At 36.6% G+C, this 19,981-nt stretch overlaps 1 protein-coding gene across 1 annotated transcript; it reads right to left on the reverse strand.

Annotated features, from left to right (window-relative positions):
• Positions 1-9,507: 9,507 nt before the first annotated feature.
• On the reverse strand, positions 9,508-10,527 carry LOC125124612 (olfactory receptor-like protein OLF4). Its single transcript, XM_047774673.1, has one exon. The coding sequence runs from the start codon at positions 10,525-10,527 to the stop codon at positions 9,508-9,510; it is 1,020 nt and encodes a 339-aa protein (XP_047630629.1).
• Positions 10,528-19,981: the final 9,454 nt, after the last annotated feature.

Here is a 19,981-nt window from a genome sequence, read left to right on the forward strand (position 1 = left end):
GTGGTATGGTGAATACTAAGAAAGAGGAAAATAACATGACCAATTTTCACATAAATGAGCATTATCTCATTATTAAAATATTACTGTAAAAATTAATTTCAATATTCTGTTCATGGATTTTGTGCTCTTTAGGGAAACTGCTGTGTCAGCTCTAGTTAGCAACCATTCTACCTGTCGGTATTTTCCCCAAGATGTCATGTATTAACAGTTTGATGAGAAATTATTTTATGCATTTGCAAAAAAAAAATGAATTGCAAGATTCAAGGTACCATTTATGCAGAGAGTGCTGAAAAATAAATGCTCCTAAAATCCAGTTATGAAGACAGAATATAAGCAAATAAAAATTATATACAATGCAGGTGTTATAAAAAAATAATGCAGGTGTAAAGGACTGGGTAAAATGGTAGCACTTTTAGTGCATGTTGGGGCAAGACATGCTAACCAGATGACATTTGAACAGAAACCTCAATGTAGAGAGATCCTTGGCCATGAGTACCTGGGAAGTGTGTGTCTTGTGAAGGAACACCTAGTGCAAATGTCCTGAGTAAAATATTTGTTTAAGATGCTTCAGTCCAAGAAAAATCAGATCTAGCAATGGAAATCAGCAGTGAGGATATGTGGATTCAGAGAATGTTGACAAATGAGCTGACCCCCTGCTATTGCTGAAAATGCAGTGCAAAGGGGATCTCTTGTCCATATTAGATATCTGTGGCACTTTGGACTATTCAATATTTAAAAAAAAACTATATGAAACAAAATTGAATGAAAATCCAATACAGATTTCTAAAAGAAAAGAGATGTAATATTTATATATAATGAAATACATATATCATAATATATATATAATTTAATGAAATCAGTGTGGATCACTAATTCACTTATAGATTACCCAAGATTTGGACATAAAAGAATATGAGAGAAAGTCTTTTAAAATGTGTGGACTAAACAGTATCTAACTTATACTTTCCTCTTTTATAGAGACATATGGATTCAAATATGAGTACAAAAGCTAAGGTGATCATTAGTCAAAGGTAAAGAAGAATGCCTTCCAGATAAGGGTTGAACATGATGCAACTTTCATAAATAGATCTGATCACAATAGAATAAATTAAACACTAAGGGATAAGAGAGGGAGAAAGTATTTGGAAATACACATAAAGCATGATTTATTAGCATCACATAGGCAGAAGAACATTCATTTTCATTTCTGTTTAAAGCAAGGATTGGCAAGTAAAGAATATTTAAGTAACAACACTGATCATTCAGATAAAAAATTACAGCACAGAGAGAGCACAAGATGACTGACACAGAGTTTACCTCCCCAAATTTATAAACTCTCAGACATTCTGTAAAAATATCTGTATGCATTAATAAATAATGTAAAACCACAAATTTGAGGGAAATATCCCAATATTTTGTTTGAAAGAATATAATCAAAAATAGGAATAGGAGTTCCCATTGTTTCTCAGAATGTTATGAACCCTACTAGTATCTAATCTGATGTGGATTCCATCCCTGGCTTCACTCAGAGGAAAAATTCCTGCGGCATTGCCTTGAGCTGTGGTATAGATCACAAACACAGCTCAGATCTTGCATTCCTGTGCCTGCAGCACAGGCTCGCAGCTGCAGCTCCAATTTGACCCATATCCTGGGAACTTCCACATGTAGCAGCTGCATCCCTAAAAGGCAAAAAGAAAAACAGAAATAAAAGCAGGCTGGAATCACTATACAAAAGGAACTGAACTGGCATGTCTCTACTTTTTTGATAGAGAAAGTAATTGGCTAGCTAACCTACAAATAAATTCAGTCTTATACAAAATGAAATAATTACAAAGTTAGCTCATTAGCTTCTTCATGCAGTAAATATTTTTTTCTTCACATTAATGCTGTAGAGAGGAGTTACTGTGAAATATATGTCTCATGAACTGTTGTTGCAAGGAAATATTTGTCATCATTCCTTGGTCTGGATATTCACATCATAGTCAAATATGCTCCATGTTAAAAAAAAAAAACCTTTCATTTCTACATCCACCACAGTTAATACCCTATTACTCTACCAGTTAACTGCAATGGTCATTGGCCTTAGGTTCTACTTTTACTGGAAGCATTTATACCTTCATTCCCTATTCTAATTGGGCTCCCATGTCTGTCATTTAACAGTCAACATTGATCTTTGCATTGCTGTGTTCTTATTCACTCTAGAGTTGGCATCAAAAAGTAATACATTAAGTAATTAATAAAAAAACCCCACAATTATATTGGCTCCAATTTAGTCTGGACTAGCTCTCAGGTGAACTCAGGTAAATAGTTCTTGGTTATCATCCCCAGTGACTTGATCCTGTAGTATTTATTGGGCTCATTGACCCACCTGGGTGAAGTCTCCAAGAGGAAGGTCTCAACATAAATTCATCTTGGATGATTGATGTTGGAGAGAGAAGTTCTGTTTCCAGAGAAGATGGTGGAATGAAACCAAGCTTTGTTCTTCCATCCAGAGTTATGACTGAAAAAGCAGCAATTATATCCTAACCAGTCCATGGTTGCTCAGGTTGAGACATTGCAGCAGAGGGGATATTTACAGCTTCTTATCTCTGATAATTAGCATGTTTCCCTCTTGTTACTACTACCTCTAATAATTGATTTCCTGAGGGACACTGGTCTGGACAGAGAGAAAAATTTTCCTGCTCATTTTCTGTGTCTAGGGGACAGTGGTACAAGCCAGACGAATTCAGTGTTTATTATTTCTCCCCTTGACCTCTTCTGTGTTCCAGAGGAATAGACATTAATGTCCCAACCCTGACTTCAACTTTTCTTTAGAGCCCATGATTGGGATTCTATCTGGATTTGGTCCCTAGTCAAGCACTGGATCTGTTGCGGAAACCGCAAAAACCGTGGCATTGGAAGGAGACAAATGACACTTGGAGATATGGAAAAGCAAGATTTATTCAGCATGGGTGTGGGCTCAGAGGAGTCACCTCCAGAGTCTGAGCACCAGGTCTTTGTTTTCAGCAACTGTTTTTTTTTCTTTGTCTTTTTGCCATTTGTTGGGCTGCTCCCACGGCATATGGAGGTTCCCACACTAGGGGTCAAATTGGAGCCATAGCCGGAGCCATGGCCAGAGCCACAGCAACTTGGGATCCGAGACCTACACCACAGCTCTTGGCAACACCGGATCGTTAACCCACTGAGCAAGGCCAGGGATTGAACCTGCAACCTCATCTTTCCTAGTCGGATTTGTTAACCCCTGAGCCATAACAGGAACTCCTCTTAGCAACTTTTATACATTACAAGGTCTTGATTTTCCCATGTAAGCATCCAGGACCTCTCCCCTTCCCCGAGCAGACAGTGTTCCTCCCTAAGAAACTGAGCAAGCAAGGTTACAGAAGCAGAACTGATAAGCAATGCTGGGAACACAATTAGCAGGGCTGCTGGCTTGGGCATAGGGTGCATAGTTGCTACATTATTAAAAGAGACATGGTATGAGGTGAGCATAGCTGAAAAGACTTGCAGCTGCCTTTTTAGCCAAGGGGCGGTGTGTGTGTGTGGGGTTATTCCTTAGTTAAAACTTTTATTTCGGATCTAGTGGGTCACAGCCTCTAAGAGACTACCCCCATCTTCCAGAAGTGAGTTTCCATTGTCCCTTGAACATAAAACCTTTGACAGCACACTGCTTGGATTCATAACAATTTTGCAGATACAATTAGGAATTTCATAATTCCAATACAAGTTAAGAGCAGGTAATTTGTCCCTCATTAGAAAATATTTGTTAATTATAAGAGATATTTAGATCTTAGCACCTTCTAGGTTTTTTTAACTTTTAGGAAAAAAATCTGTTCTCCGAGGCAGTACTACTATGAATTCCCCTTCCTTTGCAGAGATGGGGCTCTTGGGATTAGTGATCTGCCAGTTATAATCTGAGTAAGGCATAGGACATTTATTGGAATTCTGTCAAGTTTCTTCTAATTTTAAAACTGTGAATCACTGGCTCTTAACCAGAGTTGTCTTTGCCCTGAGTGATATTTTGTCATGTTGAAAGCATATCGCTAAAAAACTATGCACAAGGCAGGATCCAACACAACGATCCTGCCTCCAAATATCAACAGTGAGAAAATGAATAGACCTCTTCTGGACCAGCACCTTCCCCACTCCACTGTGCATACCAATCACCCAGATGCTGATTCCAATGCAACATCTAATTCAGGACATCCTGCTTGGTGTGCCAAGAGGCTCCTGGGTGGTGATGTTGGTGAAGGTACTGAATTGGGGAAAACATTTTGAGTGAGCTAGGTGTAGTCATTTTATAGATTACTGTGTCCATAGTTTTACATTTTTTTCTACCCAAACCCATCTTCATATGAAACTTTGAACAACAACTGTGTGCATTTATTCCAGAGGCTCTGATACATTATGTCCAGCTCTTTAATGCAAAGGCCATTGAATCACCTTTGTAATGGCAGAATGAGAGAATGAGAGCCCCCACCAAAGATGTCCATATCTTAATTTCTATAACTTTTGAATGTATATTCTATGTCTAAGGGACAATAAGGGACATTTTATACAGCATATGGAATAAAGTTTATAGTAATCTAATTTTAAGATTAGCTATGATTACCAAGGTGTGACTAACTTAGTCACAATAATCCTCTAAATGTGGATGAGAGGTGAATTAGAGTTGGAGTCCCAGAGAGATTTGAAAATGTAAACTGCTAACGTGATGATGTGGCTCTTAGCCAAGCAATGCAGATGACCCCTAGAAACTGGAAAAGGAAAGAAAGAAAAAAAAGATTCTGTCCATCCTCCAGGAGGAACTCAGCCATGCTGGTCTCATTACTTTAGTTCAATAAAAACAATTTCAGGCTTCTGACATCCAGAAAATTAAGAGCATAAATTTGTTTTATTTTTTAAAATTTTGTTGGAGTATAGTTGACTTACAATGTTGTGTTAGTTTTAATTGTACAACAAAGTGAATCAGTTTTTTAAATCAATTGTTCAGATTCTTTTCCCATACAGGCTATCACAAATATTGAGTATATTTCCCTGTGCTATACAGTAGGTCCTTGTTACTCATCAATTTTGTATATAGTCGTGTGTATATGCCAATCCCAACCTCCCAATGTATCCTCTTCCCCAACACTTAAAATAGGTATTGTTGTAATTTAGTTCAGTAGCAGTAAAAATCCCATAATGATATAGATACAATACAATTTAGTTTGAGGAAAATGAATTTCAACTTAATTCAGTCATTTAGCTTTCCTTAGTTCTTATAGCTGTTTTGTGTTGATATTTCACCTGAAGTAGAAGTATAAACTAAAGTCAATTTAGAGATATTTGGTCCATTTGCTGACACAGAGAACTTTCCATTATATAAATTGAAATGTGTTTCTGGTTTTGAAGCCTGTGACAAATTAATATAGTAAAATTAATTCCTTATTAATATTAAGTTCTTCCGTTCTACTTTAAACTGCGTTTAAATTTCTACAGTCCTTCTATTTCATGTTAATTAAAATTTCATTCTATTTTTTTAACCCTCTAACTTCCTTTCAGTTTTCCAGGAAACATAAAAGATAGCAATGTAAATGTGTTTGTATGTGTCAGCATATTTAGTAACGAAAATGTATGCAACACAGGCACACACACATACACACAAACACATGCACCTTATTCTTGGACATTTTAATCAGACACGACAAAGTATTTCCACACATTTGCTTTATTTCTCCACACATCAATCAGAAATGCTGCTTAGTATCCTACATTATGTTCATAAATAAGTTTACTGAGCCTTAGGGAAATTAAACTGTTCACCATTACATACAAAACATAAAAGATTATTTTGCACTGTAGTGAATTGTGTACAAATAGAGTCAGGCAGTATATACTCATATTTATGGGGCTCCTTTATTTCTACAGATGGTGCATTTTATTTTTATTTTTTTTCCAGGTCCATTGAGATGTAATTGACCTATTGTGTAAGTTTAAGGTGTAAAATGTAATGATCTAATATATATATTAGATATATATACACATATATATATTCCAAAATGATGATCAAAATAACTTCTCTTTTGTCTTTTTAGGGCTGCACCTGTGGCACATGGAAGTTCCCAGGCTAGGGATCAAATTGGAGCTGTAGCCATAAGCCTACACTACAGCCACAGCAACCCAGGATCCATGCCGCATCTGCAACCCACACCATAGCCCACAGCAATGCCAGATCCCAACCCAGTGAGCGAGGCTACTGATTGAACCTCTGTCCTCATGGATAGAAGATGTGGCATAGGTTGCAGATGTAGCTCAGATCCCATGTTGCTATGGCTGTGGCATAGGCTGGCAGCTGCACCTCTAATTCCACCCCTAGCCCAGGGAACTTCCATATACTGCAGGTGCAGCCCTAAAAAAAAAAAAAAAAAAAAGAAGAATATGATGAGAAAAGTGTAAATGATGTGTATGGCTAAGGTCATATGTAGAACACAGGTAGATAAGTCACACATAATAGGGGTGGAAGACATCTCTTTAAATGAGAAGAAACCAAAGTGTCCGACAAAGGAACACTGATGGTAAAATTAGTAATTCATATTTGATAAGCTCATTTTTCCATGAAATAAATTATCCTAGATATAGAAATGGAGTAAATTGAGCATATATGATTGAGACCTCTTTAATACTGTATTGCATATTTATTTATTTATTTATTTTCTATTTTTTTGGGCCACTCTCGTGGCAGGTTCCCAGGCTAGGGGTCTAATCAGAGCTATAGTCACCTGACTACACTAGAGCCACATCAACGCGGGATCTGAGCCTTGTCTGCAACCTACACCACAGCTCATGGCAACACTGGATCCTTAACCCACTGAGCAAGGCCAGGGATCGAACCTGCAACCTCAGGGTTCCTAGTCGGATTTGTTAACCACTGCGCCATGATGGGAACTCCTGTATTGCATATTTAGACATCGCCAAGAGAGTAGATCTTAAAATTCCTCATCACAAGAAAAATTGTAACTATGTATGGGAAAGGATGCTACCCAGACTTAGTGTGGTGATTATTTTGCAATACACACAAATATCAAATCATTAGGTTGTACATAACAGACTTATGCAATGTTATATGTCAATTACACTTCAATTTAAAAAGAGGGAGAAAACACAAAGGAAGTCATGTGAGAGAGAGAGAGAAAGAGAGAGAGAGAGATCACCCCAACCACACAAAATATCATAGGTAAGTCTTAGACACCAGTTATGTACAGTTGACTACAGCCATGAGGAGACCAGCAGAACTCCAAATAACTTCTCCCCATACAGTCTCATTTGATAATAAAGATATTATGTTAAAGTGCCTGCCTTTAAGAAGGCGTGTTATGCAGTGATGCAGAACTAATTCAATAATCAAAGCTTAATAATCTGCTTCTGCTGATTCTCAGCATTTGTTCTTATATTTGAAGACAGCATTCATGGTTACGCTGTTATAAAGTTTATTTCAGACAACTGTATTAAAAAGTAACTACGCTAGGGCTCCCTTATAGGAAAGGAGGAGAGTTTGAAAGGGTATGCATGTTTGTATAAGATAGATGGTGACCTTGAGTCATACGACTGTCCAGGAATTTAAGCTGCCTCATTTGTCATTCTATGTCCATAGGGACGAATAGCTTCATGAGCATCAAGGAGATATAAAATGTAAGATATTGATAATTCACTGAATTCACTATTCCTTTAAAGGTTATGTATACATTTTTAAAACAGGGAGATACTCCATTTAGAGCAATGCAGGGTCAAACTATAAGGAGTATTGGAAGTTTTCTAACACAAATAGAAAGATAATTCAATGAAAAAAATGCTCAACATCACTAATTATTAGAGAAAGCAAATCAAAACTACAAGGTACTACCTTACACCAGTCAGAATGGCCATAATTAATAAGTCTACAAATAATGAAATCCAGAGAGGGTGTGGAGAAAAGGGAACCCTCTTTCACTGTTGGTGGGAATGTAAATTGGTACAACTACTATGGAAAACACCTAAACACATGCTGAATATAGAATTACCATGTGATCTAGCAATCCCACTCCTGGGCATATATCCAGACAAAATTTTCATTCAAAAAAATACATGCACCCTTATGTTCACTGTAGCACTATTTACAACAGCCAAGACATGGAAACAACCTAAATACACATCAACAGATGAAAGGGTTAAGAAGGTGTAGTACATATACACAATGTAATACTACTCATCCATAAAAAAGAACAAAATCATGCCATTTGCAGCAATGTGGATAGAACTAGAGATTCTCATATAAGTGAAGTCAGTCTGAAAGAAAAGGACAAATATCCTATTATATCACTTGTATATGGACTATAATATATGGCACAAATGTACCTATCTACAGAAAATATACAGACTCATGGACATGGAGAACAGAATTGTGGTTGCCAAGGGGGAGGGGGAAGAAGTGGGATGGACTGGGAATTTGGGGCTAGTAAATACAAACTATTACATTTGGAGCAATAAGCAATGAGATTCTGCTCTGTGGCACAGAGAATTATATCTAGCCACTTGTGATGGAACTTGATGGGGGATAAAGTGAGAAAAAAGACTATATACATAGTTTATGTATATATAAAACTGGGTCTCTGCTGTACAGCAGAAATTGACCAAACAGTATTAATCAACTATAATAAAAATTTTAAAAATATTTTAAAATGACAATGAATTTTTTCATCCATATGTATAAACACATGGACAATAATACTTACAGGTTGACAAAAATTCTTCATGTTTAAATGAGTAGATGGGCAAAATTACTAAAATATATTTTTGCATAGTGATATATTGAATGATTTAAAATCTTGCTCCACTGTACTTAAGGTCATCTCTGGCTCTAAGATCATATTAGGGTCATCTATTTATTAAATTTTGTCTTTTAATGAATAATCATCTTGGGATATTGTATTTAATGATCAATTGTTTACAGGGACTATGTTTGGTACTGTGGACATGCAGCTGAATGAGAGAACATGGTCCTAGAACCTAAAGAGAAAACCGGGTCCTAACGTGCATAATAAAACCCAGTGACTCTCTATAAAATGCTATATCCTAAAGACTACATTTTCTTGAAGCACACTTAAGGCTGATACACAAATGATTGATATACACATGAATAAAAATCTGCGGTGTATTATACAATTTTTAAAATTGCCTTTGTTGCCAAGTGTTATTTTTCATAGCAGTAGATCAACCCATGATTATTCTTTTAGTCAAATAAAAGAAAAAATATTCAGTATGACATTGATTGAGAAGAAATTATTCTTTAAATATCTACTTTGTCTCACTTGGTAAATGGTGATAACCAAATATTTCCAGTCCAAATCTGAGAATAAATTTTGAAAATAAGAAATCAACAAAGGGAAACAGTGTGATTTTAAAGAATGAGAAATCTTAATTGAATTACTTAATTTGAATAGAGAGGGTGAAATTAAAACTACAAGAAATGCATAGAAGGGCTAAGTCCTATTTTCACAGTCTTATCATAGGATTACAATTTCTGATGTTGAGGGTTTGATCACTGCAATTGTGGCAATTCTTCACCATAGGAAAAATGGCCCTTTTACACTTTTCCCAAAAAAATCTCTTTAGAGCCCCCTTTATGTCCTTGTTCCTCAGACTGTAGATGAAGGGGTTCAGCATGGGTGTGACCACAGTGTACATCACTGAGATAACTGCACTTAACTGTAAGCTGTCAGTAGAAGCAAAACTGAGGTACACTCCTAAGCAGGTACAGTAAAATAAGGAGACAACTGAGAGGTGAGAGGCACAGGTGGAAAATGCCTTATACTTCCCTTGAGAAGATGAGATTCCATGTATGGAGGAAACTATCTTTGAGTAAGAGTAAAGGATAAAAGCCAGGGGAGCAACACCAAGCAGCCCAACTGCAAAATACATCACTATGTTATTAAGAAATGTGTCAGAACAGGCAGATTGGATCATCCGATTGAGTTCACAGAAAAAGTGAGGGATTTCCAAGTCTTTGCAGAAGGACAGTTGCAACACCATGAAGATTTGCAACAAGGAATGCAGAACACTCATGATCCATGAAACCAGGACCAGTAGTCCACAGAGCTTTGAGTTCATGATGACCCTGTAGTGCAGGGGGTGGCAGATGGCTACAAACCGGTCATAGGCCATCATGGTCAGGAGGAAGTCATCCAGCCCTAGAAAGAGTGTGAAAAAGTACATCTGAGTGATGCAGCCTGAATAGGTGATAAATTTGCTCTGCATCTGGATGTTCCACAGCATCTTTGGGGTGGTGGTGGAGATGAAACAGATGTCTACAAAGGACAGGTTAGAAAGAAAGATGTACATGGGTGTGTGGAGGTGGGGGTCTGAGCTGACGGCCAGGATGATGAGCAGGTTTCCAAACACAGTGATCAGGTACATGGAGAGGAAAAGCCCAAATATGAGAGGCTGCAGTTTTGGTTCCTCTGAAAATCCCAGAAGAAGAATTTTGGAAGTTTTTGTGCTATTCACTGGGTCCATGGGTGGAGGTGACTACCAAGAAAAGGAAAAACAGTATGATTAGATTTATAGAAATGAGAATTACTCTCATAGTTGAGATGATACATTTTATGTGTTTCAGTCAAGAATTAACTTCAATATTTTCTGTGAAGACGTGTTTCCTCTCAGGGGTTTCACTGTTTCATCTCTGATTAGGAATCTTCCTCCAAATCAGCATTTCTCTTAGGAGATTATATACTCAACAGTTGAATGAGAACTTTTTTCATGAATTTGAGAGACATATGCTCAGTGTAGACTGTTTCTTAGTCTAGTCAGTATTTTCAAGTGGAAAAACAAAAATGGCTACAATTTAATGATGGTGAAAATATATAAGTAAATATAAAAAATTACATAAGTACATCAGATGGTAACAGGTGCTACGAAGTAACTAACCAATGCAAGTATAAAGCAGAGTGTGGCTATAATGTATTCTGTTTTGCTGGGTGTTGTGGCAAGCCAGTCAAATAAGGTGAGGGGTGAACAGAGACCTCAAGGAAGAGAAGGTAGAAACCTGAGCATATGTGGGGAAGTGTGTGCCTGGCAGAAGGAATAGCCACTGAAAAGGCCCTCAGGAAGATGATTCTTTGAGATGTTCAAAGCCAAAACATGATATTAGTGTGGAGAGCATAATAAGAAAGTGAGAGAGTGATGAGTCATGGTGTTTGTGAATTTTGAAGAAAAAGGGAATCTCAGTACTGCTTAAATTTCAAGACACAGGGAATCTCCTCTTCACACAAATTACCTTTTGAACTTTATTACATGGTTGCCACAGAATTCTGTCCAATGAGACAGATGTCCTCCTTGGTAGCATGTGTTAATTGTGTTCTAGTTCCCTGTATTATAGGCATGACCTCAGAATAAATGAGCCCATATACCCCAGTCTGAGGAGTGTTCTCACTCTACAAAGTTTATGCACATACACACCCTAGCACATCATGGCCTCCTGGTGTGTGTTACTTCCATATCTTTCTAACCACAACACTGTTTAATATATGAATACATAGAACACAAGTTTGATCATATTAACTCTCTCATAAATTATGTGGAAATGGTACCTAGAAATCCCTGTCCTTAAGCTTCTCATAGACAGGTAATCTTGGGGGTCCATTTTGGTTTGGTCATATTCTGTCCTGTATATAAAGGAGTGAGAGAGAGAGAGAGGTGGGGGGAGGGAAAGAGAGAGAAATTAAATGGACATGGAAAGCAACAGATCTAATAAGCTCAGTTGTCCTGAGAGATTGTGAGGAAGGAAATGCTTTGTTCTGGTGCCATACAATCCAGATTATGTCTCACTGATACCCAGGGCAAATAAGAATGGAGGGAAAAATATGTGCCAGAGAAATGTAATGATAACTTTATGGTTTATACCACCTTACAGATTGAACATCAGGAGAGAAAAATGAGTAAAAGAAGTAAACTGTACGTCACTCTCCAAACTTCACACTTCACTTTTTAAAAGTTGGGCACTTGGGGAGTTCCCATTGGGGCTCCATTAGAGAGTGGAAGACTTGACTTTCTTGTGCTCATTCCACTTAGCCAGCTGGTCTATGCATAACCAAAAACATAACCTTCCTCATGTTTTATAGGTGGCACATTTATTTGTTATTCTTGGGCATTGGGGGTTTCTGTTGTTGTTGTTGTTATGTCCCCAATACAATGTTTTTTTTTTTCTACTGTACAGCATGGTGACCCAGTTACACACATATATATATACATTCTTTTTTCTCCCATTACCATGCTCAATCATAAGTGACTAGACATAGTTCTTGGTGCTATAGGCATTGGGTTCTGATCTCTTTTTGGACAAGTCCAATGGACACAACTAGTCATGGGTCTATTCCTTGTTCAACATTCAAAAGCCTCCCCAGACCATACTCTATAAAATCTTGCAGCCTCCATGCCAATCCATGCTCTTATCTGATTAATTTTCTTCATGTTATTCACCTGAGGACATTACTTCATACTCACATTTAATTCATGTACTGTCTTCCTCACTGCAATGCAATCCCAAAGAAGCAAGGATTTTAATTGCTTTGTTCACTTTTATATTTTATGAAAATTATGTGAATGTATGTACACTTATATAGAAAATAATGTGAGAAAACAAGAATTTATGAATAAAAAATGAGACATAGGATATAAACATAGGTTAAATAGAATGCTTTTCAAAGAACAGAATCAAGCAAAATTGAATTGAACATTAAAACTAAATGAAACATGATATACAATAGGGAGAATTGAACAAATCATTCTGATTAATAATTAAATTACCTAAGACCTTGACATATAATAATTTAACATATAAAAACCCTAGAAATTTCTGATATTTGGCAGATATTATGTTATCATCTGGTGAGTGAATCAGGAAATTAGGTCTCAGTTTAATATATGACATAATTGTATTTCAGTTCATTTGGAAAAGTTTGGATTGTTGAATAAAAGCTGGCATAGATGTCTCTCTATGCAGAAGAAGGTGAGTGGTTCCCCATCTCACATCTAACAAAAAATCAGAAGGCATAAAGCCTCAGTGTAGGAGTAACCATTACATTTTAGAGGCAAATCTTGAAAACTACATGCAAGATCTATAAGAGGGCAAAGCATCATAATTAAGGCAAGAAACTCAGAAGTCAGAAGATAGGCACACTTTACAAAATAAAAACTGAAACTACTTTATGGCCCCAAATACCTAGCCGAAAGTTAACAGAGAAACAATTACCTGTTAGAATTATTTTAATTGATGATTTCTATAATTACATGAAAAAGGGCATATAATATGTGGACTTAAATAATAAGAAGAAAATGAATGGGGTGACCAAAGATGTGAGTACTTGCTCAAACTGGTTAAGAAACAAGGAGAATTTTCTTTCACACCCACATTCCTGAGGGGGTGGGAAACTTAGAGAGTTGCTGCTGCCTTGATGGTATTTGGAACTTTTAGACTGATGGTAGATGCAGTCGTCTCTCATTTTTCTAGTTGAGTTGTCAAACTGTAGTAAATGGAGTATTCTCTAATTTTTCTAGTCGAATTGTCAAACATCTTGGGGAAACATTCTGAAGACATCTATAAATGTTAACTATACAGGTATTCTTTAACTCAGTATTTCTCAATCTTGGCCCTATTGCCATCCTGGGCCAGATTATTCTCTCTGTTGGTTTTTGTCCTGTGCATTGCAGGATGTTTAACAGCATTTTTGCCACCACCCACCCCACTGCATTGTGACACCTAAAAATGTCTCCCGATATGGCTCAGTATTCCCTGGGGACAAAAATCACCTTCAGGTGAGAAATATAGATTTCATTTAACTGTCCTGAAAATATTTTCTAGCATTGATATAATACAAATTTATAACAAAGAATATGAAAGCCCATCAAAAATATAACTAGCACAGGCACAGCATGGAAAGTTATGCAGACTTTGAAATAGGGAGTCATTGCTGCAGTTGAGTGGAAGGATGTCCATAAGGTAGTACTGAGAAAGGAGAAATGAGGGGGAAAAGCTAGGGAATGAAAAGACTGCTGCTAAAAATTAGGAGCATTTATGTTGATGTGCAAAGTTTTGTTATCACAATCACACACTTGAATTTAAAGTGTGTAACTGTATATGTGTGTATAAGAAAATCTTTGAAAGAGACAAAGATTTTTGGAAGAAAAAATGAAAATGAAAATGCAATAAGGTTAAGTACAGTGGTTCAAAACAACTGTGGAAGCAAAAATTGAAAGAAATTCAAAATCAACTTCTGAAAGAAGATATTTAGAATGACAATGTAATGACAAACATGGATCACTAACATAGATTAGATTGTCAAAAACTCAGAAATTAAAAAAATATATTTAAAACTTCTTTCAAAATATGGGAATTAAGTGATATTTTAACTTTTAATTTCATCTTATGTAATGATATAGGGATGCACATATGGTTAAGGAGGATAAGTGTGATCATTAGTCAAATATAAAGCATGCTTTCCAAATGGTGACTAAAGGTGATGCAACTTTTAGAAATAGATCCAACAGCAAAAGTCCATAAATAACAATAAGGAATAATAGAGATGTGAAAATTAGTTAGAAATATGGATATTTTCCCCTTGCTATTGGGGGATTGGTTCCAGGACCCCCCAGGGATCCCAAAGTCCATGCATGCTCAAGTCCCATAGTCAGCCCTCTCTATCTGTTATTTCACATCTGCTGATTCAACCAACCACCAATTATGTAGTATTTTTTATTGAGTAAAATCTGTATGCAGTTCAAATGCGTATTGTTCAAGAGTCAACTATATAAAAGTGATTTATTAGTAATAAGTATGTAGAACAGAAGAGCATTCACTTTCATTTGTTTTGAAAGCAAGACTAAAGTGAAGAATATTGAATGCTAAATTTCTTCAGATAAAATAACTTAAAAAGTAATATAATAATGACTGTCTGATATTACTACCCAAAACTTATAAACTCTCATATAATCATCAGAAACATATTTACAATACATTAAAAAAAGACTAAATGGAAAATTGCAAAGTTGGTGAAAAAAATCTCCAATTTTTTGTTATGAGAGAGTGTAATCAACAGAGGAAGAAAAACACTCTGACCCCGCTATCCAAATACCAAAGATGCCACAGACAATTTTCAATAGATAAGGTAAGTAAGTGGATAAGGAACCCACAGTTACATTCAGCTTCAAGGGTAATGAAATAGTTGAATGTAAGCTCATTTGCATACCCTTTCTCACATAATAGATTGTTAAAATTTCTTTTGAATACACAAGAAAATTAAGATGTTGTGATATGAATGGCCCCTACTGTGCTATTTCAAGGATTTAATTGCAAGTACTCTTTCCTCTGGTTCTTTCTCATTAAATGGAAATGTTGTTTGATACGACCCATCTTAAAAGTAAAAAGAAAGGCCCTCACTTCACTTTATATCCCTCTACAGCTAACAGTTTACTTTTCTCCTCTAGTTAACAGCAAACACCCTTAGTCTTATGTTCTACTTTTACTGGAAGCTCTTTATGCTTTTCATTTCCCATCTATTTGGGCTTCCATTATTGTAAATTAATTCTTAACCCAGACCCTTGCCTTGCTGAGTTCACTATTCACTTCTCTGTTTAGCACCATAAATAAATACATACATTTATTAATCATGCCAGCAAACCACCACAGCAAACCCTAGGTTGTGCACTAGCCTGGAATGGCCTCAGGTGACCTCAGGTAAACATTATTGGGTTTCATCCTCTTCATCTTCTTCTGCAGTACCTACTGGGCCATAGAACTCACCTGAATGGAGTCTCTAAGAGGACTATCTCCACTTGGAAGACAATAATCTTCTCTGTATGGTAGTTGATGGAGACTGTAGCAGACAGGAAGTGTAAGTCCCAGCCAGACTTAGGACTCCAACGGCAACAACCATGTCCTGTCCAGTCCAAGGCTGCATGGCTGAGGGGATGCAGCAGAGGGTTATTTACAGCTCGCTCTGTCTTCTCATACCACCACTTCTAAGTAATTGGTTTTCCTGAGGGAAATTGATCTGGACAGAAAGAAAAATTTCCCTGTTGACTCTATTCCTATGAGACTGGACTATAAGCTGGGTGAATTCAGTTTTTATTAATCCTTCTCCATTACTTCTCCTGACTTGCAGAGGTCTAACCCTGAGCTAGAGTTTTCCCACTGTAGAATATTGAGAAAACCTGTCTTGATCAGGTTCTGTGGATCTTCAAAGTCTTGACTTGTGGTGGGAATACAACCCCTCATATGAATAGAAAATTAATTTTCCACCCTCAACAAAGGAATCGGTTTTCCTTTAATAATAAAACTTTGTTCAGTATACTCCCTAGCTTCATAACACTTTGGCTAAAACAATGAGGAATTTCATATTTGTATAAGAGTGTGGAGCTGTCATTTATTATCTTATTATGAAATGTCTTTTAGGGAGTTCCCGTTGTGGCACAGTGGTTAACGAATCTGACTAGGAACCATGAGGTTGCTGGTTCGATCCCTGGCCTTGCTCAGTGGGTTAAGGATCCAGCATTGCCGTGAACTGTGGTGTAGGTCACAGATGCGGCTTGGATCCCACATTGCTGTGGCTCTGGCATAGGCTGGCGGCTGTAGCTCCGATTAGACCCCTAGCCTGGGAACCTCTATATGCTGTGGGAGCAGCCCTAGAAAAGGCAACAAGACAAAAAGACAAAAAAGTCTGTTAATCATAAGACATATATTTATTTATTTATTTTTGGCTTTTTTTTTTCTTTAGGGCTGCAGCCATGGCATGTGGAGGTTCCCAGGCTAGGGGTCAAATCGGAGCTATAGCAGCTGGCCTATGCCACAGCCATAGCAATGGCAGATCCAAGTAGTGTCTGCAACTTATACCACAGCTCATGGCAATGCTGGATTGTTAACTAACTGAGTGAAACCAGGGATTGAACCTGCATCCTTATGGATACTAGTCAGATTCATTTCCATTCAGCCAGAATTTGAACTCCACAAGATGTATACATAGATCTTAGCCCTTTATTTGAATTGTGTAATTTAATTTTTAAAAAGTCCAGATTGGGAATTATTACTATTATGAACTCTGTTCTTTATTGCAGAAATGGGGTCTGGAGGGGTTTAGTGATCTTCCCAAGTTACAATCTGTGTAAGGGATGGAGTCTTGATTGGAATTATGTCAGGATGCTTACCATTCTCAATCTCTGGGGCAGTAGTTGTCAATCACGTATGATTTTGCTCCTGGGGATATTGGTGATGTCTGCAGGGGTGGACTGATAAATACCAGCAATGCACAGGATAGCACCAACACTAGTAATTATATGACCCAAAGGTTAACAATAAGAAGGTGAGAAAATTTATGTTAGACCAGACACTTTTCCAACTTTTTAATGTGAACAGTAATCACCAGGGATTCTAGTTCAAATGCAGATCCTGATTCAGCAGGTCCCCCATAGACCCAGAGACTTCATTTCTAACAAGTTCCTGACTGTTATTGGTGCTGCAGATCCTGATATGTGGAGTACTGTTTAAGCAGCAAGGCTGTGATCACGTGTTTTAGAGTCAGCTGTAATTATTTTTAGGTCTTTGTCACCATAAATTTTGTTTGTTTAGGATTTTGAATGAAGAGTGTATTCTCACAGTTCAGAGGCTATGATAAATTCTGGGTATAATTCTTTCATACTATGACCTTGAATGACTTCATAAACCTCTGAAAACTACTTTGTAGTAGGTAGAATAAGGGCCTCCAAAAGATGTTCACATCCTAATCCTAAGAGCCTTAGAATATGTTAGTTATATATATAGCAAGTTGGGATTAAGAAGCACATGGAATAAAGTTACTAATCTGTTGATTTTAAGATTGGCTATTATTTTCCAGGTGGACCTAATGTCATAACAAGTACATTACAAATCTTTTACAATTACACAATTGTACAAAATGAACAATCACAAAATCCTATAACTATGGAAGGAATGTGGTAGAGTGAGAAAAGTCTCTGAGTCATGGAGAGATATGTGTATTTTATGCTTCTGGCTATTAAGACGGAAGAAAGGCTATGAGACAAGGAATGCAATTGCATCATAGAAACTGAAAAAGAGAACTAAATAGACCCTCCCCTGGAGGGCATAGAAGATCCCAGCTCTTTAGAAATCTGGATTTTTAGTCTAATGAAATCAATCAGGTTTCTGACCTGACTAAATAGATTCATAAATGTGTTTAAGCTGCTTGTGTGATAATTTTTTAGCCCACAAATAAGAATGTATAATATAGACATTTATTAAATGTTATTTTATTTGAGGAAAGTGAGTTACACCTCTCCATTCAATCATTCAGCCTCTCGTGGTTAAGGGCATTTTAACTTCAAATTCTATCTTAAGCAGAAGTCCAACATTTTAAGTAATTTTGCCCCCATCGGTTGGTCCCCCATCAGTATTCCCATTCACAAAGGTAAGCATGGTTCTAATTTTGAAATCTTTCATCAATAAATACAGGGGAAATAATTTATTATTAAAATTATAATCACCTATTCTCCTTTCAATTTGTGCTCGTCAATTTTTACATTTAACTAATTTATGTTAATTTGAACATTCGTTCTTTGGTTTCTGGCCTCTCTATTTTCTCAAGTTTTCTTTAAACATAAAAAAAAGAACTCACACAGAGTTGCCATTGTGGTTCAGCATGTTAAAAACTTGACTAGTATCCATGAGGATGCAGGTTCAATCCCTGGCCTTGCTCAGTGAGTTAGGATCTGGCATTGTCATGAGCTGTGATATAGATTGCAGACCCAGACTCAGATCCTGTGTTGCTGTGGCTGTGGTGTAGGTCTGCAGCTGCAGCTCCAATTCAACCCTTAGCCTGGAACATCCTTATGGCACAGGTGCAGCCATTAAAAAAAAAGAAGAAGACCTCATACATGTGTCTCTATGTTTGTACATATATATGTGTGACTGTGTTTATTTGAATGAAGAATGTGTACAAATGTACATGCATAAAACACTTCCCCTTGAATGTTTTCTTTGGATCCAATGATGTATTTTTGTAATTTTATTTATTTATCACATGTCCTTTTAAAATTATGTTTATTATCCTGCATTATAGTCAGAAATGATGAAACTAATGTTAAAGGAGTTTAAACTTTTAACAAATACATAATAAAGATGTTACAACTTACTCTTCACTCACTTGAAGTATACAAAAATGCAACCATGCAATATGAACACTTGATTTTGTATAGCTCCCTTAATCCATCACTTTGTATACAATTTATTGTATTCATAATACCCTAATAAATTATTGGAAAAAAAAACCCTCATGGTCCATGCTCAGGTTGTTATCTTGATAAAGCAAAGGTACTCGATGCACATAACATAAGTGAAAGATACATTTTTATGACTATGAAGAAAGAGAAATATTTTATATACATCTACACATATGACATATGTATGTTTATACATAATATTCATGGGATGAAATTAAAGTAATTTATGTGCTAAATGAAGTTTTCAATAAATAGAAGCTTAAACTAAACACAGAATTGAAGTAAACTGACCATAAATTGGTTCAAGCAGAAGGATAATATAGACACACCCTGCATCTCGGATGAGTTTTAGAAACACCATGCAGAGATGGAGAGTTGACTACAGACTCATGAGGAACTCTGTAGAAGTCAGAATAATATGTTCCCTTTCGATAATAAAGGACTTACATGAAACCATTTGATTTTTGGATGACTTGTGATATAGCAAGTTAACTGATGTAACAATCAAACTGACCTATACTGAGGACAATTATAACAATCTGCAGCATCTAATTTTGGTATGTGTTCTGATATTGGAAGACAGTGTCCATGATTACTCTGCTATTAAATTTATTTCATGTAACTCTTCTAACAAATGACTATATGAGGTTCTGTTCCAGGGAAGGACTTGAATATTCACACAGAAAAACTACTGTCCCTGAATCAT

This window comes from Phacochoerus africanus, chromosome 4 (assembly GCF_016906955.1).
Source record: "Phacochoerus africanus isolate WHEZ1 chromosome 4, ROS_Pafr_v1, whole genome shotgun sequence".
Lineage (NCBI taxonomy): Eukaryota > Metazoa > Chordata > Mammalia > Artiodactyla > Suidae > Phacochoerus > Phacochoerus africanus.